Here is a 27,227-nt window from a genome sequence, read left to right as displayed (position 1 = left end):
TATTGCGAAACGAATAAAGTTTAAAGGGTAAATATTCAAATACGTTCGACCACTCTAATTTTTTTTTTTTTTTAGAGGTAATCGAGGTCGCTGACAACGAATCTGATACTCAAACCGGGGGCAAATTTAACGTTTGCATGGTATGAACCCCTGAACCCACGAACTACTTTCCGCCATTTTACAGCTTTCGTTTATGCTACGCGTGTGCACGCGCGGCAGCATAAACGACGGCTTGCTTCACCTAGCAAACTGCCTTCTCACATGGCGTACCAATCTTCCGCGGAAAATTTAAAATTAGCGCTGAAAAAGAAATAAAATAAGAAAATAAAAGCACTCCAAGTTGGGGAGGAAAGGGGGGGTAATTTAATTGTTCCCCACCTCCCCCAAATTTTCAAAAAGTACATTATAGCACTTTTTGGGTGGAAAAAATTACGGACATGACATTTTTTTAATGACTTACAATTAAAGAAAAGTACAACAAATTGTGGAACCTTTTTTTTTTTTCCTTTTTTTGTCTCACATATTTTAATGCGGTTTACAAAAACATAAGCACCAAACATTTGATGTTTTCCGTTCTTTTTTTTTTTTTTTTTTGCGGGAGGGGGATTTATAGAATTTAAGTGGCTTAATAAGTGCTTCTGCAGTTTAGTTAACCGTTTTTCCGTAAGTAACGCACCGACATTTACCGATGTAGACGACTAGGATATATAAATCCCAATCCCGTTACAAAAGAATAATGAAACGAATGGAATTGAAGGAAACAAAGACTCAATTGATGGATAAGATAAACGTTGTTTATTTGCTGTTGAAAGAATGTTTTAGATATAACATGTGTTCATGTTCGCGTGTGTAACCAATGTTAGTTGTAGGACTGGTGTTGTAGCAAAAATAGGAAATATGTGTTCATCTCAAGCTCGGGTCACTATCGTTTGTTCGCGCGTGGGAAGAGAAATGAGTGTTGTAGTGAAAATGAGAATGATAGTCCAGCGTGTAGACAAAGACAAAGAATGGAGAGTTGACGTCAGTTAGCAGTCAGATACGCGAAGGTGTTCTCAGGGACCAGTAGTAGATAGAGAGAGAAAGATGTGTGAATGTGTACATACGGTCTGTTAGCTCGTGCCCCATACATAGTCGCAGGGGACGTGAAACACGCGCGAGCGTGCGCCTCCCAAAAGGGAGGCGGCTGGTTAGCCCAACCTCTCTGGTCGAGAGCTGGTCCTAAAAAAAGGAGCCGCTTGTTGCTCTCTCTTTTATACTCGTTTCCGGTGGTCATTTGCGCATGTATATATTTTCTTAGAAAGCGGAAGTGACGTCGTCCATGTGTGCGTTCATGTGCGTGTGTGTGAGTACATATGTGTGCGTTAGCGTGTGTGTATATACACGTGAATGCGAGTGTATGTACGTGAACGTGAATATATGTACGTGTGTGGACGTGGGCGCGTATGTTTGTGTGTGCGTATGTATATGACATAGCTTGAAATGTGAACTCGTGTTTTTGTGCAAGACTAGAAAAGGCTCGCACAATACTCCCCTTCCTAGGAAAAAAAAATACATGCAATGTATATATATATATTTTTTTTTTTTTTTTTTTTTACAAAGGCATCACCACATTATCAAGGCCCAGAGGCCACTCAAGGATAAGGGTTAAAGAGTGTACAGTAGAAATTGGTCAATATAGTAATCATTAGTAATGAAAATTTGGTAAATTTAATAACTTATATGGAACGGCTCATCAAGAACTTATTTACTTTAGACTTGAACACAACCATATTGTAGTCAGCCGGAAAGCAGGAAAACGGAAGACAATTCCACAGGCGTGCAGTTCTAAGAAAGAAGCTTTGTTCATGGAATCTACGTTTAGGTTTAGGCACAGATAAAGAGTGGGAGAAATTATTGATAGTGTTTACAGCTAGACGAGTGTTTCTTGTGAAAGTTTGGCGAGGGGGGACCATAGATTGAAGCTCAGTTGAACACTCTCCATGAAAATAACGATACATCAGAGACAAACTCGCAACATCTCTTCTGTGAGATAGAGGTTGCAAGGAGGAGAAAAGGACATCTCCTACGAGGCTACGAAGTCTATTTTGAACTCTATCAAGGCAGGAGAAGTCCTTTCTAGCAGCTCCTGCCCAGATGTGGCAACAGTATTCCATCCTTGGACGTACCTGGCTCTTATATAGATAGAGAATAGCATCAGCAGTGAGATATCTACTGGATCGATAGAAAGATCCCACCATTTTTCCAGCGGCCTTGGCAACAGATTTGATATACGTGTTCCATTTAAGATCAGGAGTAATGGTCAAGCCCAGAAGCTTGTCAAAACTTGAGGCCTCCTGAAGACGAGAGCCATTTATTTCAATTGATGACAAATGTGGATTAGAATGTTGATGATGTAAAGAGAGAAGCTTGGTTTTAGATGCATTAAAAGTAACCAGCCACTCCTTTCCCCATTGTACTACGTGCTCAAGATCAGAGGAGAGAGAATTGGAGAGAACTTGGTCGTTTACTGTCTTAGATGTGGTACCATAAATGGTAGTGTCGTCAGCATAAATGTCTACAAATGATGTAAGGATATGATTTGGAAGATCATTAATGTAGATCAGGAAAAGAGTTGGGCCCAGGATGGATCCCTGAGGGACACCGGCATTAATACTGTGAGCTTCTGATTTTTGCCCCTCAACTACTACTCTTATGAACCTATCAGAAAGAAATGATTTAATAATTGAGAAGACTTTTCCAGCTATACCATAGCTAGCGATCTCATGAAGTAAACCTTTATGCCATACCCTATCAAAGGCTTTAGATATGTCAAGAGCAATTGCCCTAGAAAGATTGCCACCGTCGAGAGATTTGCTAATCCTATGCGATATAACTGTAAGCACATCTGCTGTAGATCTAGCAGAACGGAAACCATATTGAGTGTCACTAAGAAGGTTATTTTTGTTGAGATGTTTGATTACTTCTGTGTTTAACACAGATTCTAGCAACTTACTCATGACGCACAGGAGACTTATTGGCCTGTACTGAGAGAGGGATGAGCGATCACCTGAATTTTTAAATACAGGGCATACTGATGAGATTTTCCAGGGAGATGGGAAACTATTCTCCTTAAGACAACGTTTAAACAGTTTTGTAAGTATGGGCGCTAGTTCAGGTTGAAGTTTTTTGAGTACTATAATTGGAATACCATCAGGGCCAGTTGCTTTACTCGAATCAAGGTTTTTGATTAGCTTCGCAACATCACGTACAGATATACGTATATCACATAGCGTGTTTTCTGATACAGGAGGAAATATTGGGGGTTGGCGGTCTTCGTCGCAAAGGGTAGAATTAGCTGCAAAGTTCTTGACAAAGAGCTTGGCTTTGTCTGATGCTGACGAGATTACCTCAGGTCCATTGATAATAGTTGGGATGGAGCACACGCTTCTGTTCAGGATTCTGTTTGCTATATATATATATATATGTATATATATATATATATATATATATATATTTTAGGTAATGTTTTCGGCAATTGATTTTCCATCCTGTTTTTTTTTTTTTTTGCTGTTGGTGTGGTTGTTTGAAAAAGTCAAAAGGAACAGAATGTCAAAAAACGGAGTGTGTTCGTAAAAAAAGTATTTACTTACGCGTGGAAAATGCGTTTACTCTTTTTTAGGCTGACATTTGTTTGTTTGGTTTTTGTTGTGTGCTGACATGTGCAACAAGTTGCTTGGACAGAGAAGTGAATTGTTCGTTTGGAAGGAAAATTTCTTTTGTGTTGACGTGTTGTGTCCAGTTGACGGTATCTTCACAAGTGAGTTGCGGTAATGTGTGCATCGTTTGGACTGGCGCGAGTTGCGCATTCGTTCTTGTTGAACGAGGTCTTTGGTTGCCGTTGTCTTCGCATGTGCATCTGCGGTAGTGTGTGTACATTGTTTGTACGGGCGTGTGTTGTGCATTCGTTCGTGGTTGCCGACTATCAACGAAACTTCCAAGTTGTGAGTTTATCAGCGTGCGTTGTGCATCTCAACTCGTATTGTTGATTCACTTTCTTCCAATGTGTTGATTGGGATGTCCTGTTTCTTTGTTGTTGCGTCTGCTGTGCGGGAGAGAATTGTACATAGGCCTATGTGATTTTACTCCTCGCGTTTGTTGCGGGGTAATGTCAGGAAACCATGAAAATGTTTGTTGAGCTCGAATTTTTTAAAAATTCGCTGTGAAGTCAACAGCTCCGTGTTTGTTTTTCTGCCGAGTCTGACGAAGGGGTTTCGTCATTGTAGTTCTTAGTTGTCCTTGTCGGTAGCAGTTTTCTTGTTGAAAAGTTCGTTTTTTTTCTTTATCAAATAAAACGCTCGTCTCGCTCAAAACAATTAATTTAAAAAAAGGTAGGGTCGCCATGCTTGTTCGTTTCCGCGTCAGTCGGGCGCCAGTTTGTTGTGGACTTGTGGCATAGGAGGCAATGCTTGTTCGTCACGTGTTCTGTTGTTACCATTTTGTGGTGGTGGTGCGAATTAGGGAATATGAATTATCTCGAGGAAGAAACGAACGATGTGTTAAATTGAATTAAACAGACAGGAATTTCTTTTGTGAAAGAAACAAATGAAAGAAAAGGGTACCACACGTGGTTAGTTTTGCGTGCGTCTCTTGCTATTAACTGGTGAAGAGGACGGTCTAAAGTTTGGCGTGCGTCTCTCATTGTTAGCTGGTTTATTGTTGTAGAGAGAGAGTCTGTGTGTGTATGAGTGCTTCGTTCAAAATCATCCATCTCACTTTAAAAATAACGGGGTCACCATCCAAGTTGCAGACCAGGATATAATACGCCACAAGAAAATAATGAAACGAATGGAATTGAAGGAAACAAAGACTCAATTGATGGATAAGATAAACGTTGTTTATTTGCTGTTGAAAGAATGTTTTAGATACATAATGTATTCATGTTCACGCGTGTGTAACCAATGTTCATTGCGGGGTTGGTGTTGTAGAAAGAATAGGAGATATGTGTTCATCTCAAGTTCAGGTCACTATCGTTTGTTCGCGCGTGGGAAGAGAAATGAGTGTTGTAGTGAAAATGAGAATGATAGTCCAGCGTGTAGACAAAGACAAAGAATGGAGAGTTTACGTCAGTTAACAGTCAGCTACGCGAAGGTGTTCTCAGGGACCAGTAGTAGATAGAGAGAGAAAGATGTGTGAATGTGTACATACGGTCTGTTAGCTCGTGCCCCATACATAGTCGCAGGGGACGTGAAACACGCGCGAGCGTGCGCCTCCCGAAAGGGAGGCAGCTGGTTAGCCCAACCTCTCTGGTCGAGAGCTGGTCCTAAAAAAAGGAGCCGCTTGTTGCTCTCTCTTTTATACTCGTTTCCGGTGGTCATTTGCGCATGTATATATTTCCTTAGAAAGCGGAAGTGACGTTGTCCATGTGTGCGTTCATGTGCGCGTGTGTGAGTACATATGTGTGCGTTAGCGTGTGTGTATATACACGTGAATGCGAGTGTATGTACGTGAACGTGAATATATGTACGTGTGTGGACGTGGGCGCGTATGTATATGACATAGCTTGAAATGTGAACTCGTGTTTTTGTGCAAGACTAGAAAAGGCTCGCACACCAATTAGAACACCATTTAACATTTTTTGAAGATTTTATTGTTTACATTGGTCGGTGTTCTGTTGTAACGTATCTGAATATTTACCGTTTAAAGTATTCAATGAAAATTCAATTCTAAAGTGGCATTGGGCACTTCTTCATGTCAGTGACATGAGGCGAAGGTGTGTATTTTAGTTTTAGGAACCGTCGACAGATGTCGCTTGTCAGCCAAACTAAAATTATATTTTGGTACATTTTTAGACAATCTTTCTGTACAAAAAAAAAAATTTTTTTAATTAATCTTAAACCTCTATAAATGTTTCATGTTTTTTAAATTATATTTTGCTAGATTTTTATACAACTTTACCGTTAAAAATAAAAACAAATAAATCTAAAAACAGTCTATAAATGCTTCATGTTTTTTAAATTATATTTTGCTACATTTTTATACAATTTTACTGTAAAAAAAAATAATAATTCTAAAAACAATCTATAAATGTTTCATGTTTTTATCAAATTTATTTTATTTTCAATTATGAATCACTCATTGAAAATAAATTATATTAATACATTAAAATCATATTTTGATACATTTTTTATTCAATAAATGTTTCGATTTTCATATTTTTGTGTTATTTTTTTTTTTTTGTTATATATTTTTGCGTTATCGTAAACACTTGTTTTTATTTGAGGTTAACATAATGACCGCTAGACGTAATTTCTCTTTCGAAGAATAGGGGTTGATAACTCGTCTCTGTTGCTAATATGTCACTGTCATGCAGAAGTGCCTAGTATTCTTCTGTCTCGGTTAATGGAGGAGAAATCCTTCATGACTGATACATTTTTTTATTTTTGTTATTAACCAGAGTGCCCTTTTTTAGGGAGCTGGTTTTCCCCAACATTAAAAACCGACCTTGTGTCCAACTTACCCTCGTGAGGAGGCAAGTAAAAAAAAAAAAGAAAAGTGGCACCCTTCTGCAGGTTGAAGGTTCAATCTTCAGTGTGAGCGATATTAAGAATACAATTGCGAATTACTTAAGACTTCTACTTGGTCATGGTTGACGGAACAAGAGCTTGCTACCCCCGTAACTTAAATAAAGGCTTCCGTTTGAAATTCCGTATAGATTCCCGAGTTCAACAAGATATACCTGAAGAAGGTTGGAGGTGAGATCGGCCGAAACGCTGTGACAGTAACACGCAAGATGATAAAAGTAGTTTGAATAATAAAAAATACCGTTATTATTTAACAATCCATTCGGTTATCTTAACGATTACTGTTTCCAATTCATTTCCGGTTGTTCCTTCATTTTTAATTGATTTTTTTACGGTATCTTTCGTTTATTAAATTATGTGAAAGTAACTTCTTCCCCATATTAAGAAGGGCTTTTCTAAATAATAACGTTATTGCTTCTGTTATTTTGATTAAGCGGACAATTATTCTCATCTTGGTTTTCAACATCTAAAGAAGGCCGCAGATTGCAGCGACTTTCTTTAGATGTTGAAAACATGCTTCTTTTTCTCTACTAAGCAAAAGAGGGTTGGTTCTGTATTACAAGAATTTGAACCGTGGCTTTGAGAGTGGGTCTGTAGATCATAAAGAAGGTTCAATCTTTAGGGGTCACTAAGATATTTTTGAAAGGCTTTCCTATGACTCAGTTTTTCAGGATATCTATACTAATTGTTAATATTAGTGAAAGAAAAATTGTGAAACGTTGTGCTAATAACACTCAAGAGAAGAATAATAGTCTGATTAATCAAAATACCACAAGCATTCACATCACATCTCAAAAATTCAGAATTGCAATAACGTTATTATTTAGAAAAAAAAAAAAATTCTTAATATGAGGCGGGCAACCGGAAGTAAAGTGGGAACAGTAATCATAATTAACTATTCTGTACCTCTTTGGGGCCGGAGGGTGGGGGATACTATAGGCGACTGTTGTTACAGCCAATTAATGATGGTCGATCTTACAGTGCAGAAAGAGAGATAGGCAAAAACGTAATGGCAAAGAAAAAATGACAAATGCAGATGAATAATGTAGAAATAGAGATCGTTGTATTGTACTGAAAATAACAGGTAAAGCTGGAGATATTGGAGAACGAAAAAGCTAAGAGAGTAGGAAGACATCACTGGAAACTGGATAACATGATCGACGTTACACATAATAAAGAACTGGATTAGCACGAAGATGTCGCTGGGTGCGAGAGAGCCATGCCAATCAAGGTTCCGACTTTGACAGTCAGTCCACTTCAGTGACCTTTTAGCTGTCGGGCTGAGGCAAATGTTCTGGGTAGCTTTAAGAGATCCACTCTCCCAGGTCTTGCCTACCAACTTTTGGTGGAGGGAGGAAGAGGAAGTTAGTTTATCACTTGTTGTCTGAGGCGTCCTCGCCAGGGAATGCCAATGAGCTACTCAGACTTATTTTTGCAGGACCAGAATGCTCCTCCTTTAAGGGTGCTGATTTATTTATCCCACCTTCCAACCTTGTATCACATCCTTTGGTGGTGGCAGAAAGGTAAATAGAGGATGTGGGAAAGGCAGTATGTCAAAGAGAATCAGAAAGGCAGGACAATAATGAGAACTGGAAAAGGCTGAATATTTATGGGCAAGAAGGTGCTGGTACTTGAGCTGTGGGAGAACGTCAACAGATGCATTAACAGAAACAGACACTATAAAAATGCAACGCACAGCTGTATAGTAGTAGTATGTAATGAAAATCTTTGCACAAAAGGAAAAACAAACATTTTTTTTTATTATCGCAAGGTTGCCCTGATAGGGTATTCAGCGTCTTACGTAATTGTTTGAAGGGTTGCATTTTGACATTTTGCTTTGGGGTGTTTATAATGGTGTCGCATGCTGAGATTGAGGTGTCGCATGCTGAGATTGCACACACACACACACACACACACACACACACACATATGCACACACATACGCACACACATATGCAATGGGATGAAGCTGTCAAAACTGATGTTGCCGGAGGTGAATAGGTCAAGTAATTGACCCCCACAGCTGTCGGGTCAAAACACCTGCTAGGAAACAGATATTATATATACACATAAGGAAGCACAAGCCAGTCAGTCAGAAAGCCCGCTACTGAATCTGCCCCCCCTCCCCTGCATCCCCCTCTGTCTACAACTTGGGAGCGTGCAGACAAGGCAAGAAATAAAATAATAATTTTATATTTTTCTAACAAATGAATTCATGTTGTGAGTTTGTTTTCTGGCTGATGAGAAAATACCAGCGTTCAACCCAGCTATATTACAATGGGGAGAAAAACGAGAACATGTTAAATAAAAGGAACAAAAAAAAAACGAATGAAGACTAAGAGGTATAAATTCACACAATAGATAGTTTGTATGTGTTTAGGAATAGAGGATTGCAGCAACAGAATGTTCGTGAATATAAGGAGTTCTTGTAGAGCAAAGGGAAAGTCTTTAGTAGAGATATAGAAGAGTTTCAATGTCGGCAGTTTTAGTGCCATAATATTGTATCAAAACTTCTCTGTTATATGAATATGAATTATATATTTCTTAATTAAAAGTTATAAAAGATAATGTACATTGCTTTTTATATTATTAGAAAGAAATAGAAAGAATGTTTAAATATGATGTGTGTGTGTGTGTGTGTGTGTGTGTGTGTGTGTGTGTGTGCACATGTGTGTGTTAAGTTGCAATGGATTTTAGTCATCTTTTAGTGCCAACAGGCCCTCGATGGGGCACTGCTGCACGCGTGCTGTCAGTTCTGGATTCAAGTATGGAAGGAAGGAAAAGAGAGCAAAAAGTCTTGGTCTAAACTTTTTATCTATTTAGTCACATGTTCAGCTCACTTGAGTGATGGTGTCTGATTGGACAAGCTGGAAGGTAAGTTTTATGCCTGCACCAATCAGTCTTGAGCTTCTAAACAAAAGAATCTGTGCCTAAACCTAAGCGTAGATTCCATGAGCAAAGCTTCTTTCTTAGAATTGGAATTGTCTTCCATTTTTTCTGCTTTCCAGCTGACTACAATATGGTTGTCTTCAAGTCTAACGTAAACAAGTTTTTGGTGAGCCGTTCCATATAAGTTAACACATTTATCGAATCTCCATTACTAACGGTTACTATATTGTCCACTCTCTACTGTACACTCTTTAATCCTTATCCTCGAGTGGCCTCTTGGCCTTGATAAGTGGTGATGCCTATGTAAAAAAAAAAACAAAGAAGATATTTAAACGAGTAAGCTGTAAAGTGTCGCTGCTGCTACACTATAACAACAAAGAAAGTATTTATTCAATTACCTACACTGTTTGGTATAGGTGAAAGAAACTGTCTGAGTGAAGTAAAGAAATATAGAAAGTTCTTTGGGACGTCAGCAGTTTTCTTCAGGCAAATATAATCAGTGCATGACCATCCAGTGGACAAAGACAGAAGAGAGTAAGAGGGGACATCTTTCATTGTTGCTTTCAAAGTTCTCTTTGCTCACCAACCGTAATTCTTGAAGGGGCTGAAGTATGTAGAATAAGAGACAATGAAATAGAGTTTCATTCTATATTCAAAAGCAACTTTATTTGTCATCCTCGTTAGTAGCAGTTACAAGAGAGAAGAGGGTTAGTAGGGCAAAGTGTTTTTGTGTGTAAAGATAGATTTAATATATTGCCGGCTTGTTGAGAAGAGAATAGTTCTGTTTACACGTATTTATAGCTAGTAGTTGTTGGGACGAAGGAAGCTGGTTAAAGGAGAAGGAAAGAACAAAGTCTTCAGTGTGTTTTAGTAGGTGTGCGTGTGTCTGTGTATCGACGAGAGCAGTTCTGTAGCATGATAAACAAAGTTCGTTTGGGTATATATGCACATGGAAACAAATGTGAGTTTGAAGAGAGCCATGTTAGTTTGTTGTACTCACGTTTGGCCCGTGGCCAAAGCTCCAGGTTAATGTCTGCTGTCCAACAGGGTCAGGAGGAAAGAGGAAGAAGGTTTGTGATTTCGCCTTTTATATACTCAGTTACGCGATTGAGAGCTGGCTTGTGATTTGACAAGCCAGGGAGAAAATGGGTTTCAAATCTTGAGCCGCGAGAGTATTAGCTCCTGTCTGTGATTGTAGCAAGTTTCGGCTGCTACAAGTAGTTCTTCAGAGTACAGATGGAATCAATGTGCCTTGCAAACTGATTGGTCAGTGTGTAACCAAATTACCTAGCAAGGACTTGCAGCCGAGTGAGAAAATAAGTGATTATTTATGACTGATATATCAGTCCCTGCTTAGATAGATAATCGACAGTGTAACCAAATCACCCAGCAGTGACATTTCTTCATAAGAGAAAATAAGTCTTTATTTAGAATGCTACAGGGCTGCAGAAAGATATCAACTAGTACAAGAAGAAAATCAGTAGGAGATACTATAGAAAAAAGATGATGAACGTCCCTTTCTAATATTTAAAACAATTTTATTAAGTAATTTTTTTTAACATGTAAATAAAGGAAGATGAACGAGAAGGTGTTAGTACAGTAATGCATCCATGATTATGGATAAAGACAAAAGGTTAGAAAGTCTGTAGTGTTAAATAAATGTCTAGTTAGTAGTGGAAGGAGAAGAGTCATATATGAAGGGTAGAATAAATATCCTGTAGTTTCCAAGAGAAAGTGGAACATACAGAACGGAACCCTATGATATTTGCTAATAACACTGCTAAATGTGTCGAAATTTATTTTTTATTTTTATTTATTTTTTTTTTTTTGCATTGAGTGAGAAATATTATGAGCATTAAAATGGACATATATTCATTTGTTTTCAATCAATGGGAATCAGCAGACGATAGTGTGAAAAAGTTAAGGCATTGTGTGTGTGTGTGTGTGTGTGTGTGTGTGTGTGTGAGAGAGAGAGAGAGAGAGAGAGAGAGAGAGCATATGCATATGACTGTGTGCTTGTGGTGAGTTGTTGAGAAATGAATAAAGCTTCCCCAAACCCAGAGGACAAAGGAATCTGCAAACATCATAGATGTTAGCTCCATCTTGGATTTTGATTCAACTTTTTATATTGAAAGAAAAATTTGGCTTTATACATGCTCGAGGTGGATCAAAAAGGAAAATTAAATAATTTTTTTTTCTGTACAAGAGAGTCACCATTTATCAAGGCCCAAAGGCCACTCGAGGATAAAGGTTAACGAGTATACAGTGGTCACGGAGAAAACAGCCTAGTGATCATGAGTGGTGAAAATTGGGTAGAATTTGATCATTTAAGGAGACGGCTCAGTAAGAATTTGTTTACATTTACTGGAGATGACCATGTTGTGAGCTGAAAAGCAGGCCAGTAGAACTGAGTTCCATAGGCGGGCAGTTCTAAGAAAGAAACTTTGTTTATGGAATTTGCATTTAAATTTGGGCACAGATAGAGAGTGAAGGAAATTGTTGATAGTGGCTGAGTGTTTTTTGTGAAAAATTAGCAGGGGGGGGCATAGATTGAAACTCAGACGAGGACTGCCATGAAAATAATGATAGAGAGGTTTGCAATGTGGGAAAGAGATTTCAGGGAGGAGAAAAGGGCATCACCTACTAGGTCTCAAAGCCAGTTTTAAACTCTGTCAAGACAGGATAAGGTGCTCCGAGCAGTTCCTGCCTATATGTAGCAATAGTACTTCATTTTAGGAGAGTTGGATCCAGGATAGATCCTTGAGACATGCCGGTATTGATACTTTGACCTTTGAACTACTGTCCATTAACAACTACTTGTATAAACCTATCAGAGAGAAAGGATTTTATATTTGAAAAGATACTTCCAGATATTCCATAGTTTGATATTTTATGAAGTAGATCTTTATGCCAAGCCTTATTAAATGCCTTTGATATTTCAAGAGCTATTGCCCTTTTATTTTTAGATACTGGGCAGACTAATGAGGTTTTTCAAGGTGTTGGAAAGCATTTCTTTTTTAGGTATTAATTGAACAGCTGTGCAAGAATGAGTTCTAGTTCTGGTTGTAGCTTTTTGTGTACTATGGCTGGAATATTGTCAGGATCAGTTGCCTTGCTAGCATCAAAGTTCTTGACGAGTGTGGCAACATCACAAACAGATATGTGGATGTGGCTTAGATTATTTGTAGTCTTCGAAGGTCCTGATCGCATAGGATTGAGTTTGATGCAAAGGTCGTTGTCAGATTTTGACTAAATAACCTCAGGCATGTTTATGATGGTCGGAATAGAGGACTTGCATCTGTTCAGGACCTTGTTTATTATTTGTCAAAACTCATGGGACCAAGCCTCTTTCTCGTGTTTTGTATAATCCTTTTACAGTGATTATTGGCAGTTCTAAAAAGCGATTTTAGATTCAAAACATCTTTTACCTTTAAAGCAATTGAAGTAGTGGTTTCTGTGAGCAATGATGGCAGCACATTCATGGGTGTACCATGGTTGGCCGTTCGGTTCTTGTTGGTATTACTTGGAAGGTATATATTTGTCTATGTTGACAGTTACCCAATCAGTTAAGTCAGATGCTATAGCATTCTTTTTAAACATGGAGCGTATAGGTAGTTCTGATATGAAAATTTGGAAACTGTAGCAGTCAGCTTTTGAGTATCGATATACTGCTCACTGGAGAGAGATATTTGGGGTTTTGTTATACTTTGTTTTGATCTTTATTGTATTAGAAGGTTCTAGCAGAGACAGAACTGAGGATGAGCACAATTCTGGGCATCTTGTTAGAAAAAGATCTGAAAGGCTTGCAAATTGTCAATCAGCATTGGGTACCCGAGTGGATTTGTTAACAATCTGTGACATGATAGTGTCATGAGTGCATGCAGCCAGGTGCATACTGCAGTGAGGGGTGGGGGTGTTTGACTAGACGAGATGGGATGAGGGAGGGGTGCAGAAAAATGCAAAGACTTAGCTAACAAAATAGGACCAACCGTCTCGCTGTCATTATGGGTTTGTTACACACAAGCCAGATGGCATATCATCTCAAAAATGAGACACAATTAAAATTATCTTCTTGAGAAGTTAGGAAAATGTTTTTTTATTTCAAGGGGCATTGCTGATAAAGATGCACACAATGTTGAGTGAGGAAGTCCAGAGAACTGCCACAAATATCAGTGTGAGCAATTCCCCTTCCCAGGAAGGAGAGGAAAAGGTGTTGAGTGATTGAGACAAAGAGAGGCCCTGGGAGGAAGAGAGATGTATTTGTAGAAATTATTTCCACCATCTTTGTTTGTTTCTTTCATTTTTCATTTTGCTCCTTCTTTCCTTCCTTCCTTTCTTTCTGTCCCTTCCCTAGCATTCATGCCCTTTTCCACCTCCTTTTTTTATGTCACGTGACTGCTTGCTACTCATTGATTGGAAAGGGACGTTTTTGCGCCAATTTGGAACATGTGTAAGACTTTTGAAGTAATTATTATCAGTTGCTGAAAAGACATTGTCGAGAGAACAAGAAAGATGTATCTAATGCATCTTTTTAAGGTCTCAGGAGAAAAGGAGATCTGAAGGATTATTAGACGATATACAACTTTGTCCTAACAGGACATGAAAATTGTTGAGAGAAGAATAAGGCAGAGAGGTGTGAATATAATTATCGAGACAGGGATAATTATGGATTATATGAAGAAAATTGGTCTCATGAAAGTTTTTCTAAGAAACCTGAAAAATTTAAGATAGTGTGCCAATCACATGGAATTTTAATCTTCATGAAAGAAGAACTATTGGAGAAGATTTACTCGATTGTCATCTGCTCAAATGAACTGAAATTTGTTCTTTTTGGAGAAGTTATTTCTCAAACACGAGAGAAAGCATGCATGGACATTTAAAACGAAAATGAACACGGAAACGAGTTTACAGGAAAAGGACCGAGAACTATTCAAACAAGGACTCTGTATATGAAAAAAAACTTTACATTGTTTCTATACGGATATATGAACCTAGAAGTTTTATCAGTAAGTGCCCCCCCACTCTCTCTCGCTTTTTCTCTATCTCTCTTCCTCTCTCTTTCCCTTCATGCTCTCCCTTCAAACCCTTTCAGACAGTTAATTATTACAAGAAACCTTCTTGCAAGCCAGGTGGACATTTTTTGGCAGCTCCACGAGGTTACAAACTTTTCTATCAAGACTATTTAATAAATTTGATTTCTCTTTTATCCATTTTTCGTTGTTTCTTCCTTAATTGTTTCTCTGTGTTTTACTTGTAATGCATAACATGTACCTAGCTACAAAGAATTACCTTCTGCAGGAAGAAAAGGATAAACACTTCTCCATATTTCAGAGACTTGTCTCTTATTGGCTGAAAATATTCTCATTTGCTTTTATTAATTTAGGCAGATGTATGCTCACAGCTGTATGTCCAGAAACTATTTTGAGCATTTTCAATTTGTACACCAAATTATAAAGTTTTTCCGCCACAAGCCCATTGACTGAATGCGGTATTGTGGTAACTGCAAGTACGAAAGTGATAGTTAAGTGAATATGTTGGATGATATTGTCAGTGTGAGCGGGTCAAGAAAGTGTCTAGTTTTGACCCTCCTCCCTCCGAATTAGTGGCCCAATGCAATAAATACATGTAAACCCTTTAGCCACAATAGCAGTAAATCCCAAATTGCTGCCATGACAACAAATATGCGTTCTGTGAAAGAATAAACAGCCAATAGAATGCGAGTTCATCAGCGTTTACTTGTAAAGAACCAATCAGAAAGCAGAAGCGCGTTTCATGCCGTTTCATAATTCTATTTCCGTTTTCGGGCAACATTATGATGTCACTACCCACTTTTATTGGGAGAAATACTTTTATCGCGTCGTTAAGTTAAAATTAGAAATTTAATTTTAACAAAATTCAGGAAAAAAAAAAAACGACGAAAAAATAACGCCAGTTTAACTTAGCTTTAAAATATTTATATAAATGTTATAGAAAATCGTTTAATTACTCTGTTTTTATTTTGTACAATTTAATACGTATTTTATTTTTCGAAATTCACGTAAAGTAGTACCTAAAATTAGAAATCTTACAGTAAAAATTCTAAGCATTTTTAATAAGATTTTTTTCCCTAAAATCTCGGAGAATTACACGTAAACAAGAAGGGCGATAACTATTTCTTTCTGGATCAACAATCACAATTGGGATTTGGGAATTGAAACAAGCCGTATATTCGAATTTAATTTAAATTAAAATTTAATTAAAATTCGAATTTTAAATTTAAAAGATTATTATCGAAATTCATTTTTTTTTTAATAATTTTATTTAGTTTTTCTTTTTTTTCCCCTTCGTTTTTATCATTTGAAGCGATTTCTCTTTTATTTACGTATCTTCGAAATTCTTACCCCTCTTCCTCGTTTTATTCCTTCCTCTGGCTGCTCCTCGCACGCTTGTGTCCATTTCACTTATTTGCCACGACAGCCGCCAGACTAAAATACGCACACAACACACCCATATCTGTCTATATCCACGCACGTACATACATGGCACGTAAATATATACATGGATATAAATAGTATAGGTTTATCGTCATACGTAGCCTTTAGCTCTCTGTCTCTCTTCTTTCCCCCTGTTTACCCGAGAAGACAAACAAAAAAAAGCAGTATGACATCAACCGGAAAGTAAAGACCAGCCACCACGACGACGGCGACAAATCCAAAATTCTGATTTTCTAATTTTCTTTTTGTTTTGATTTTCTGTAGATCGTTAACTATTTTTTTTATTTATTTATTTTTTTTTCGTATATATATCCTTCTTAGATCGCTCTATGATCTTGTTGTCACCCTGGCAGATTTTAAAAAAGAAAACAAAATCTCCACCCATTGGATAGATTTATTTTTCTGGGCGAACGTTGTTTATTGTTATTATTGTTGTTTATGATTATTTATTAATATTTATTTATTAAACCCCCCACACATACACGCACACGCTGCGAAGACAACCTTTTACCAATAAAACAAAAGATAAGAAACTTGAAATCAAATTGTGTCTTTTTTCTCGCTCTCACCCCTTTCTGTCGTTAAAAAATCCCCCATCCCCTGGGGGTAAGAGATCACCCACAAATTAAACGATGGATTTCCCTACGATGGACGATAACACTCCGATCACGTTGATAGTGAAAGCCCCAAATCAAAGAATTGCTGACATTACGATTGTTTGTTTCCTTGGTTGGACAGTGAAGAACCTTAAAAAGCATCTCTCCGATGTTTACCCAAATAAACCTGTAAGTATTATTTCTCTTTCTATCTCTGATCCATTGATATGCGAACGAGAGTACAACAGAAATATATACAAAGTACTTTATGGGGGGGGGGGGGAGATGCAAGCAAAAACGGGGTAAAATTCTATACTTTGCCCCAACGCTATCGCTAGAAAAATAAAAATAGGATTTTATTTATATTATTATTATTTTTTTTTTTCATGTGATTATCTGTCAACATTCTGAACAGATCTGAAACAATTAAAAAAAAAAAATAATAAGAACAACAATAAAATATTTTAGAATGTGAGTCCATTTTATTACATAAATATAACGTAAAATGATCACTCACTTCCTGACCAGAAAGAGTTATTGATCATTCAGCTTTTTATCACATAGATTTTTTTTTTTTTATTGTATTTTCAAAATGTTCAATCACTACTGTTTGGAAATAGAAAAAAGTATGGTTACTCGTTTTGTCCTACTCTACGTGGTCAAAAATTGAGTGATCATTTGAACGTTATATTGATATATTAAAATGAACCCCCACTCTAAAGATCTATTTTACAACGCGCACACATATCGTCTATATCTGTGGATGCTTCTGCAGAATACGGACCATACTGAAATAATAATGTGGTTTGTATTACAATCAATAGAGGTACGAAAAAGTGGTAAAAAATTATAAAAATATAACGGTACTAGTGCAAGTCGTGCACTTATTGATCCGTGCCGAAATATTTAGAAAGCCATTCTTAACATAGGAAGGGGAAGGTGTTTTGTACCTATTCTGTACTTTAACCTCACAATTTAAGAATAATAAAAAATATCGTAAAACTTTAATTGAAAATACTATTTAAAAATAAGGGTAAATGTTTACTTTAGGCACCGCCAAAAATGGCCGAAAAATCAAGTTGTTGTTTTTTAAAACGAAATTACATTTATTAAAATCCATTATTTCTCAGTAACTTTTTTTTCCAGAAAGATCAAACCTTGAATTTTATCATATAGAAAGCAGAATAATGTAAAACTTTTTCTACTATTTTTAATTAAATTTTAAATGTTAAATTTTCCCCAGGCGTTTTTTGTTTTGCACAAAAAAAAAAAACGTATATAAATAGTTAAAAAAAAAAAAAAAAGAAAAAAAAAAAAGAAGGTTTTTGAAAGAATTAATTTGTTTATTTCTTGTCTAACTAAGATTTAGGGTGATTTTCTATGAGAATATGCAAAAATATTATAATATAAGTACCTGGATTTCAAATAATTCCACTTATTCATATAGGCAACCACAACCAGTTACTTCGAGTCGATTTGATTACTGTTTACATTTGCACTTGATAAAAAAGCAAACTACGGAAGACCAAAAAGCCCCAAAAAACAACTTATTTTTCAGTGACGAAAATTTCAATGTATTATTAACGCTGAGGCTGGCCAGTAGCAGATGGGTGACCATTTGTATGAGTTTGGTTTTTAATGTGTATGTGTGTGGGGACCAGGCTCCCCAAAATGGGGGGGGGGCAATTTAAAGCAGAATAAAAAAAATTATTTCAGCGCGTTTGGTCCACCGTAGTCGGAAGGCGGCAAACGTTTCCAAACTTGATTGAAAAAATAATGATATTTTTAACACAAAGGGCACAATATTTATCAAATTTTTTTTTTTGGTATCGATTCTTCAAAGCATGCCCTATTTAATAATGGTCATGCATTATTCGGCTCGCTAAAAAGAAATTGTTAATTTATTTATCAAAGATTTTAAAATGGCTTTTTTTGTATAAATATTAAAAAATTTTTTTTTTTTTTTTGTTTTGCTTAACTTAAATTAATTATTTTACTTAACATATTCACCGAATTTCACGCTTCAAAACTCAAAAGCGGGATAATTAAACACAATCGAAGTTCTGATATTCAGACATCAAAATAAGGTATGCAAACAAGTTTTTGTTTTTTTAATCTATAATTCTGTCCCTTACAACAACACAATATGTTTTGTTCAGTTTCAGATGGTTATTTTAAGCATATTTGGAACCCCCTCAAAACAAGGGGGGGTTGTAAGCAAAAAAATATATATATATAAATATTGTTTATGAAAAATTACACTGTTATAAAGTTCATTCTTCTCTTAATAATCGCTGAAAATTTCGTATTGATTGGATAATTACCTGATTTTTGGTAGATTTTTCGAAAGACGGTCCGTCAAAAAGTACTTACTTGCCCCCCCCCACCCCCACCCATTTTTGGCGGTGCCTACACCGACCAATAAACGAATCTGATATTCAAACCTGTCGCAAATTTATTGTTTGCATGGTATTAACCCCTGAACCCTTGCACTATTTTGTGCCAACTCACCGCCATCGTTTATGCTATTCTTTAAGAATAATTCTTACATGAGATGCGCGCGACGCGACACCACCCGTCGTCCACCACTGCCCCTCCACCGCCATCGCCCTGCCCCTAATGTAAACAGAATTTTTGTGAAAAATTAAACAGTTCTTCTGCTCGGTGTATGTCGGCGCGTTACTTACGAAAAAACGGTAAATTAAACTGCAGAAGCACCTGTTAAATGTTGTAAAGTTTTATAATTGAATAACCCCACTCCAAAAAAAAAAATAAATAAATAAAAATGTTTTTGTAAATCGCTCGTGAAAACTTAATTTTTGGGTTTGTATTACTGTACACATAGATTCAAAACAGTTGTCAAAAAACAAATATATAACAAATAAATGTTATCAAAGGCAAGATAAGTTACTTTTCTACCTAACTGGATACTTTTTTTTAGTGATTTTATTTAATGTAACATGTTTATTCAATTCGAAAAACATACCGTTGTTTACCGATGTATTTGAAAATTTAAAATGGGCCGGCTTTCTCTTTGACACGATAAGTTTGGCAAAAGGAGTTAAAAAAAAAAAAAAAAAACTAGACACAATACTGTTAGAAACTCGCTCAATATATATTACCGTGACATAGGCTGACATATATTCGGTGGGTTTTTAACAGTATATATTTTATTTTTAACTCCTTTTCCCAAACTTACCGTGTCAGAGAATCGGGCGGGCGCTATTTAAAATTTTACATCGGTAAACACTGTATGTTTTTCGAGCTGAACATACACGTTACATTAAATAAAAACACTAAAAAAGTATCCACTTAGGTAAAAAAGTAACTTATCTTTAGGTGTATCAGAATTTTTGTAGGAATTTTTGACACCCCTAACACGAAACTGCGAATAAAATATAAAAATCTCGTAATTTCTCTGTTAAAAGTGGGTTATTTATTTTCTTTATGGATTATACTTCCAAAATAAACTATTAAAGTTGTTTTAAAAGTAATAGAATTTTTTTTTTTTTTTAAACAGTAATGAATTTTCCGAACTCAATATTTTTCAATTTTTAAACTTTAAAAATCTATCAAAATGTTTCTATTGATTCTATTTTTACAATTTTTTCTTCGTCCTGTGACTGGTAGTGGTACCACTGGTACGGTACGGTACATACACTATTTCTGTATTTTCTCTAATTTTAAATGCCGCCATAAGTACCAATAAGCATCAATTTTTTTCCGTGTGTTTCCAGTGTTGACGAAAAATATCCTATTTTTATTTTTCTGTTAATATTATGGGGCTAAATAATAAAGGTCAATGTGTGTTAGAGTACCAACTAAAAACTTACAAAAGTGGTTTTTAGAGGTATTCGGGTGTCGGATATGAGATGTTTAAATGTCATATTTATTCAAAACAAAACCCAGGGTGTATTTTGAATGGATATCGCATTTAAAATTGTCGCCAACAAGTAGTTGTATTCCGTATTGTTTTAACTGGTCGCCATGTTTGTTTTCGCGCGCGCGTGTGCATTCAATTTTTTTTTTCAATAATTCTTTCAGGTTAAATATGTTCAAAGATAAAAAAAAAGGTACTTGTACAGTTTAATCAAGACATTAAAAAAATGAAAATATCGAAAAAAGGTTATATTGTATGTATCCGTTATGGAATGAAGTTCTCCGGAAAAAATTTTCACTTAATTTCAAGTAGTTTTTGTTTTACAGCGAAAAAATTTGTTATGATAACAAGGTTCGATTTTTATGATAAAAGATTCGATTTTTAGGAAGAATGGGGGGGGGGTCGACGTTTTAACTGGAGTTATCTCCCCGTGGCGTTCTAAAATCCAAACAAAAATTTTAAATAATCCAAGATGTCTGCCTTCAACGAGCTATCATAAAAACATGTTTTTCCGCTGTAAAAAAAACAAACTATTCGATCAAATTAAGTGAATTTTTTTTTTTTTCAGAGATCTTCATTCCATAACGGATGCATACAATATAACCTTTTTTCGATATTTTCATTTTTTAATGTCTTGATTAAACTGTACAAGTACTTCGCTTTCATTAAAGTTTGATTTTCCTCTGAAAAAAATAACAAACTACTTCATCAAATTAAGATTTTTTTTGTATGAAAAGTTTATTCCATAAGGAGTACGTACAATATAATTTTTTTTTTTTTTCAATATTTTAATTTTGTCTTGATTAAACTATACAAGTACCGATTATTTTTTATTTATTTATTTATTTATTTTTTTTTTTTTAAAGAAAAACTAAATATTCTTTTGTGTTAGGCTTCGTCTTCGCAAGAACAGGTCACCCATATTTTGTTTTATTTTAAACTGGCCTTATAAAGTGTAATTTATTGGACCAAATTTTGGGTTTGTTATAGAATATACAGAGGTACGAAAAAAGTTGTCAAAAACAAATATATAGCAAATAAATTTTATCAAAGGTAAGATAAGTTACTTTTTTTACCTAATTCGAGAAGTTTTTAGTGTTTTTATTTAATGTAAAATGTTTATTCAGTTAAAAAAACAAGTATTAGTGAGCGATACCGAAGAACAAGAAAAAATGTCTATTTACATCTTTGAAGTCTCGATAATTCAAAATAAGAAATAAAACAAAATGTTGGTAGAAACACACCCGATAAATAAATAACATAAATTTTATATCAGTACACTAGTCATTAGGTGTGTCAGAATATTTTTGGAATTTTTGACACCCTTAACACAAAACTGCAAATAAAATATACAAAACTCATAATTTCTCTTTTTAAAGTGGTTTATTTAATTTCTTTATGAAATATACTTCCAAAATAAACTATTAAAGTTTTTTGAAAAATAATAGAAATATTATTTTTTAAAAAACAGTGTTTACAAAGTGCCTGCGCGCGCTCATGCAGCCATGTTTTTTACATAATAAAATGAATTGAATTTTATGAGTTAAATTTTTTTCAATTTTTTTCAATTTAAAAATCTATCAAAAATTTTTCTATTGGTTCAATTTTTAAGATATTTTCAGGTTTAATGTGAAATTTTAGACTCTTTCCAATAAACCGAAATAAATTCTAGACAAAAGTTTTCTTTTTAAATTCACCTCCCCATTTTGAAATGTCTATTAAAATGAAAATAATTAATTTTCTCATCTCAGATTTATATATCACAAATTGAAGATAAAAGATCAATAAATAATCTAATTTAAAACAAAAATGAATAGTTTTGTGCAAATTTACCTGTAAAGTCAAAAATTTAAAACCCCTTTTTTTTTTTAAACATTTTTTTTTATTTTATTTTTTTTTTTTTCAAGTAAAACCTCACATTTTTAAAATTTTGTCCTGAAAAGATTGAATACCTACATTTTTTTCTACTTCATTCAATGTTTTTTTTTGTTTTTTTTTTGTTTTTTTTTTTTGTTTTTTAGATTAAAAAAAAATCACTCCATAAAGAAATAAAATATATTAAATCAAAAACTACTGTATTTCTTTAAGAGAAAAAAAAATGGAAAATCGGTCAAATGGAATTTTTTTTAACGGCAAAAACTGATAAGTGAAATGTGATCATTTTTCAAGTTACGGTGGCCCATATTGACTAACTTTTGTTTACAGCTAGCAATAGAAAGGGAGATTAATTCTGGCACTTAAGGCCACCGAAGTTCTCAACTCGAATAAAAGGAGACATTTGTCTCCCTTTATTCCAGTTGTGAAACATCTGATGTCGCAATATTTTTTAATCCTTGCTTAAAAAAGTATTTTATTTAAAAAGGACATGGAATATAAAATATAAATATGGATAAATTCTTAACAATGAAGAATTGTTGAAGTACCCATTAATTAGTATTTTTTATAGGTAAGTGATTTTTTGAAATTTATATATATATTATATTCAAAGTAAGTTAAAATTCGTTGATTTTCTTTAAATCATTTTTAAAGAAAACCGATTTAAAAAAACAAATATTGCATATTTTGCTATTGAACCTGTTATTATTTAAAAATTTGGTCTTTGCTCCTTTTATTGAAAAAAATTAGGGATTGAATTGCATTTTTCAATTAGTTATAAGCTTCGAAAGCTAGTAAGTCTAATTATTCAAGTAATTTTCTGACACTGCTAAATAGTCATGCTAAGTTCTTGGCCACGTGTTGGTCAAAATGAATGGTTACCCATTCTGTCCTACGCTATCTGATCAAACACTGGGTGATGATTTCGCGTTAAATTAATATAATAAAGTTGCTCCTTTAAGAATTTTTATTTAAATAAAATTTTCTAGATATTTCCAGGATGTTTGTGTAACCAATCGCACAAAAAAAAAAGTTTCTTGTTGAGAATTCACTTTATATTAAAAAAAAATGTCGGTATAATGTGCATGCCCATGACGAAACGAAAATATTGTATTCCAAAAATCACGTAAATTGATCAAGTAGTTTTATTTTTAGAAATCATTTTTAAACGATCAATGGTAATTTGTAGATATTTACAACATAAATCTTTCAAGTTTTGAATTATTGTTGAGTTATCGCTCATATATTTTTAAATTTGTTTCAAAATGACAGACAAGATAATCGCTCTTCCAGTACTCATAAAATTTGATTTTCTTATTTAAAAATAAAATTACTCGATCAATGTATGTGATTTTTGGAATATATTTTCGTTTCATCACTGGTACATGCATCATACAGATTTTTCTTTATTTTTTTTGTTTTTTCACATGACAGAACCCTTTCCCCATATTATAAGCAAACCTTGTGTCATGTTCTCTTCGGGTAGAGGTATGTAAATAAATTTAAAAAGAAAAACCTTACGACCAGTATCAACGAATTGCATCATGCAAGGTTTACAAATAATTTCCTTTTAACAATATAAAGAAATTTTGATTTTCCTTTGTTATTGTAGCAAAATTCGAAAATCGAAATATTGAATTTCATGTGAAACCAATGGTATCTACTGACTTATGTTACAGTAGTGAAAATATCCAAAAATTATGAAAAACAGTAATAAGGTCGTAAGTTAATTATTGATGAAAGCAGTTTTTGAAGACAATTAGGTTACGTCCGAAAATTCAGTACTCAAAGTTAATAAGTGGACTCTGTTTATCTAAATATGGAATGGAAATCACTAAGCATGAAACGAAATACGAAACAATATGGAACCACTTCTTGTTTTTTCATGGAACAATAAAAAAAATAAAAAATAAACTTATTTTTTACATTTCTATGAATATATTTTTTTAATATTTAAAATATATTCGTATGGAAATATTTTATTTAAAAAAATGTAATTTAAACTTTCAAAGTTTACATATCTATAACTAATTTTCTAATCCATGTGGAAATAATTAAAAATTTTCACAAATTTTATCACATAATTTTATCATAATCTATATATCTATAAAAGTGAAATTGTGTGTATGTGCGTGTGCATGCGTACATTTCCCTACCAAACTACTCTGTCAATTTTCAATCTACAGACTCAAGATTTGACATAAGGGGTATTGAGATTTGGGAAAATCCTTTTAATCTCTTTTCGGCCAGAAATTTGGCTGTCAAAGTTCAACAATTTGATCTTTGAAAACTCTACCAAACTCCTCTGCCAATTTTGGGTCTAAACACTTGAAATTTTAGATGTAGGTTACTTGGACATGGATCAAACTTTTTTTATTTGAGCCCAAAACAAATGTTAAGGGGTCAAAGTAAAAAAAAAAAAAAAAAAAAAAAAAAAAATTGACCTCTGCGGTCTCTACCAAATTACTCAGCCAATTTTTTTGGTCTAAACATTTGAAATTTTACATATGTATTCAGACATAGGGCAAGCTTTTTAATCGGTTTTTGGCCAAAATTTTGACTACCAAGAGGTAAAAATTCAACGAGTTGACTTTTGCAAACTCTACCAAACTCCTCTGTCAATTTTGGATCTAAACACTTGAAATTTTAGATGTAGGTTATCTGGACATGAATCAAACTTTTAATATATATGTGAACATAGTTAAGAACAGTACATAGGGCCCGAGCAAGGCCGGTCTGAACTGCTAGTGTATCATAAAACAAAGTAGCTACCTTCAATTGAATTATGAAACTGAAACTTCCTTGATTGTTCCACTAAAAAATTCCAGCAGTATCTAAATGTAAATAATAAAAAAATTCTTATTTGTTTTTTGTTTTTCATGATAACACAAGTGTTAAAACAAAAAAAAAACATCTAAAGAAATGTAAAAAATAAAAGTTTATTTTTTATTGTTTCATGATAGCACAAGAAGTGTTAAAACTAAAATAATTTTTTTTTAATAAATTATTTCCATATAGTTTCATATTTCGTTTCATGTTTAGTGACGTCCGTTCCATTCCATATTTAGGTAAACTGAGTCCATTTCCGACATTTTTGAGTATTGAATTTTTTAACTTAACCGACAATTAGCGAAAATTTTTTGGTAAATTGGACAAAGATTTTCAAAAAAGATTTATCTCCCTTTTGTTACAATTAGAACTCTCCAGTTTTGTTTTTTTTTCTTGCAAAACTCCGTTTTCACTAATTGTCTTTGAAAACTATTTTCATTAATAATTAATTTTCTATCTCATCGTTTTTCGTAATTTTTGTATATATTGATTACTGTGACATGACAATTAAGTAAATGCCATTGATTTTATTCAAAATTCAATATTTCGAATTTCACTATTGTAGAACCAATAAAACTATATATTTAACAATGTTCATTACTGTGACCATGACAATTAAGTAGATACCATTAGTTTTGCTTGAAATTCAACGTTTTAATTTTACTACAACAAAGAAGAACCGAAACTTTGTGAATGTTTTATTTCATAAATCATGGATAGATTTTTCTGGCAAATATTAAAAAAAAAAAAATAAATAAATAAAAAAAAACAAAAATCAATATTTAAAAATCTTTTTCCTTTCATAATTTTTAAAAAATTCAAAATCTTTTGGTGGCACTTATGCAGTTTAACATCCACAGCCAAATTGCCTTCATTTTAGGTGGATTCCCCCTATCAAGCTAGAAGACTCTCACACCTGAGGGTATCATGTATCTCTACAAAGCTACCATTCGCCCATGCATGGAGTATTGTTGCCACATCTGGGCTGGCGCATCTACCACTAGCCTCTCCCTGTCGGATAGGGTTCAAAAAAGGGGTTTTCAATCTAATAGGTCCCAGTTTGTCAACTAAGCACCAACCCCTGTCCCATCGCTGTAATGTTGCCTGTTTTACAAATATTTTAATGGAATGTGCTCTGATGAACTCGTTGCACTTGTGCCCCTCTCAACGTACATATCCCCAACAAACCCGCTTAGCAATAAAATCTCACCCCTTCACTGTTGAGGTCCCTAAATACCAGAAAACTTTCTACTCTAATAGTTTCTTCCCTCGAACAGCTAGGCATTGAAATTCCCTTTCTGCTACCTGTTTCTCTGACTGTACTGATATGCAAAAGTTTAAATGTAATGTAAACCAACATCTTGTAAATCTTTCCTAGGCATGGTCCCAAATAGTAATCACTTACATCCAAGTGTCGATATGCCTTGTTAGGAGTGAACGAGAGTCAAAAAAAAAAGTTCCATCCATGCAACATGATAGTTAAAGACCCCCATCCCCCACCTTCTTATGTTATAAACGGCTTTCTAAATTTGCCTTGGGATGTTAAACGACAGAAGTGTCAACTTGTTGAATTTCTGCCAACTTGCAATTCTTTATATTTTTGTAAATATCAACATGAATGTAATGTTTCTCTGCAAAAATTTTTTTTTCTAAGATTAAACTAGCCTGAGTGCCCGACATTGCCCGGGTGTTTAAAGTGTGTGTTGAGCAAAAAAAAAAAAAAAAAAAAAAAAAGTGGTTTTAGGCAGGCAGGCTCGAACCCATACTCTGTCGAAAGTTTTAGGCAGAGATACATACATTTAAACAGACAGGTGAGGTTTATATTATAGACTAGCGGCTGCGCCATCGGCACACACGACGCCGAGTCAAACACAAAATAAAGTACACTCAACCTCAAGTACACTCAACATCGTCTTACCATCAACACTTGCCTTGTGAACTTGGAGTATGAGAAATTCCCATATGCACAAAACAAAATCACTGAAAAAAACAAAAATACCCTAACTAAGGGTAAGGATAATGAATAAACGTTGGATAAAATGATGGTTAAAATTATTACGAACTTTCTAGGATTCAAACCTGGAATCTTCTGATCGGTAGTCAGACGCATTATTCATTGAGCCAC

At 34.5% G+C, this 27,227-nt stretch overlaps 2 protein-coding genes across 2 annotated transcripts in view; one reads left to right on the top strand and one right to left on the bottom strand.

Moving 5' to 3' along the window:
• LOC145297716 (tRNA-dihydrouridine(20) synthase [NAD(P)+]-like) overlaps positions 1 to 19,116 on the bottom strand; it is a 255,634-nt gene extending 236,518 nt beyond the window's left edge. Inside the window, exon 1 of the mRNA XM_080143929.1 lies at positions 18,843 to 19,116. The gene's annotated coding sequence lies outside the window, so the exon portion shown is untranslated. The remainder of the gene's footprint in view (positions 1 to 18,842) is intronic.
• The window catches only part of LOC145297717 (homocysteine-responsive endoplasmic reticulum-resident ubiquitin-like domain member 2 protein), a 111,883-nt gene continuing 99,921 nt past the window's right edge, over positions 15,266 to 27,227 (top strand). The window contains exon 1 of the mRNA XM_080143930.1: positions 15,266 to 16,707. Coding sequence (XP_080000056.1) covers positions 16,555 to 16,707 — 153 coding nt within the window. The 5' untranslated portion in view covers positions 15,266 to 16,554. The remainder of the gene's footprint in view (positions 16,708 to 27,227) is intronic.

This window comes from Euprymna scolopes, chromosome 18, assembly GCF_053919585.1.
Source record: "Euprymna scolopes isolate OS-2025 chromosome 18, ASM5391958v1, whole genome shotgun sequence".
NCBI lineage: Eukaryota > Metazoa > Mollusca > Cephalopoda > Sepiida > Sepiolidae > Euprymna > Euprymna scolopes.
Note: the sequence above shows the minus strand (reverse complement) of the source record. Positions and strands in the feature narration are given on the sequence as shown.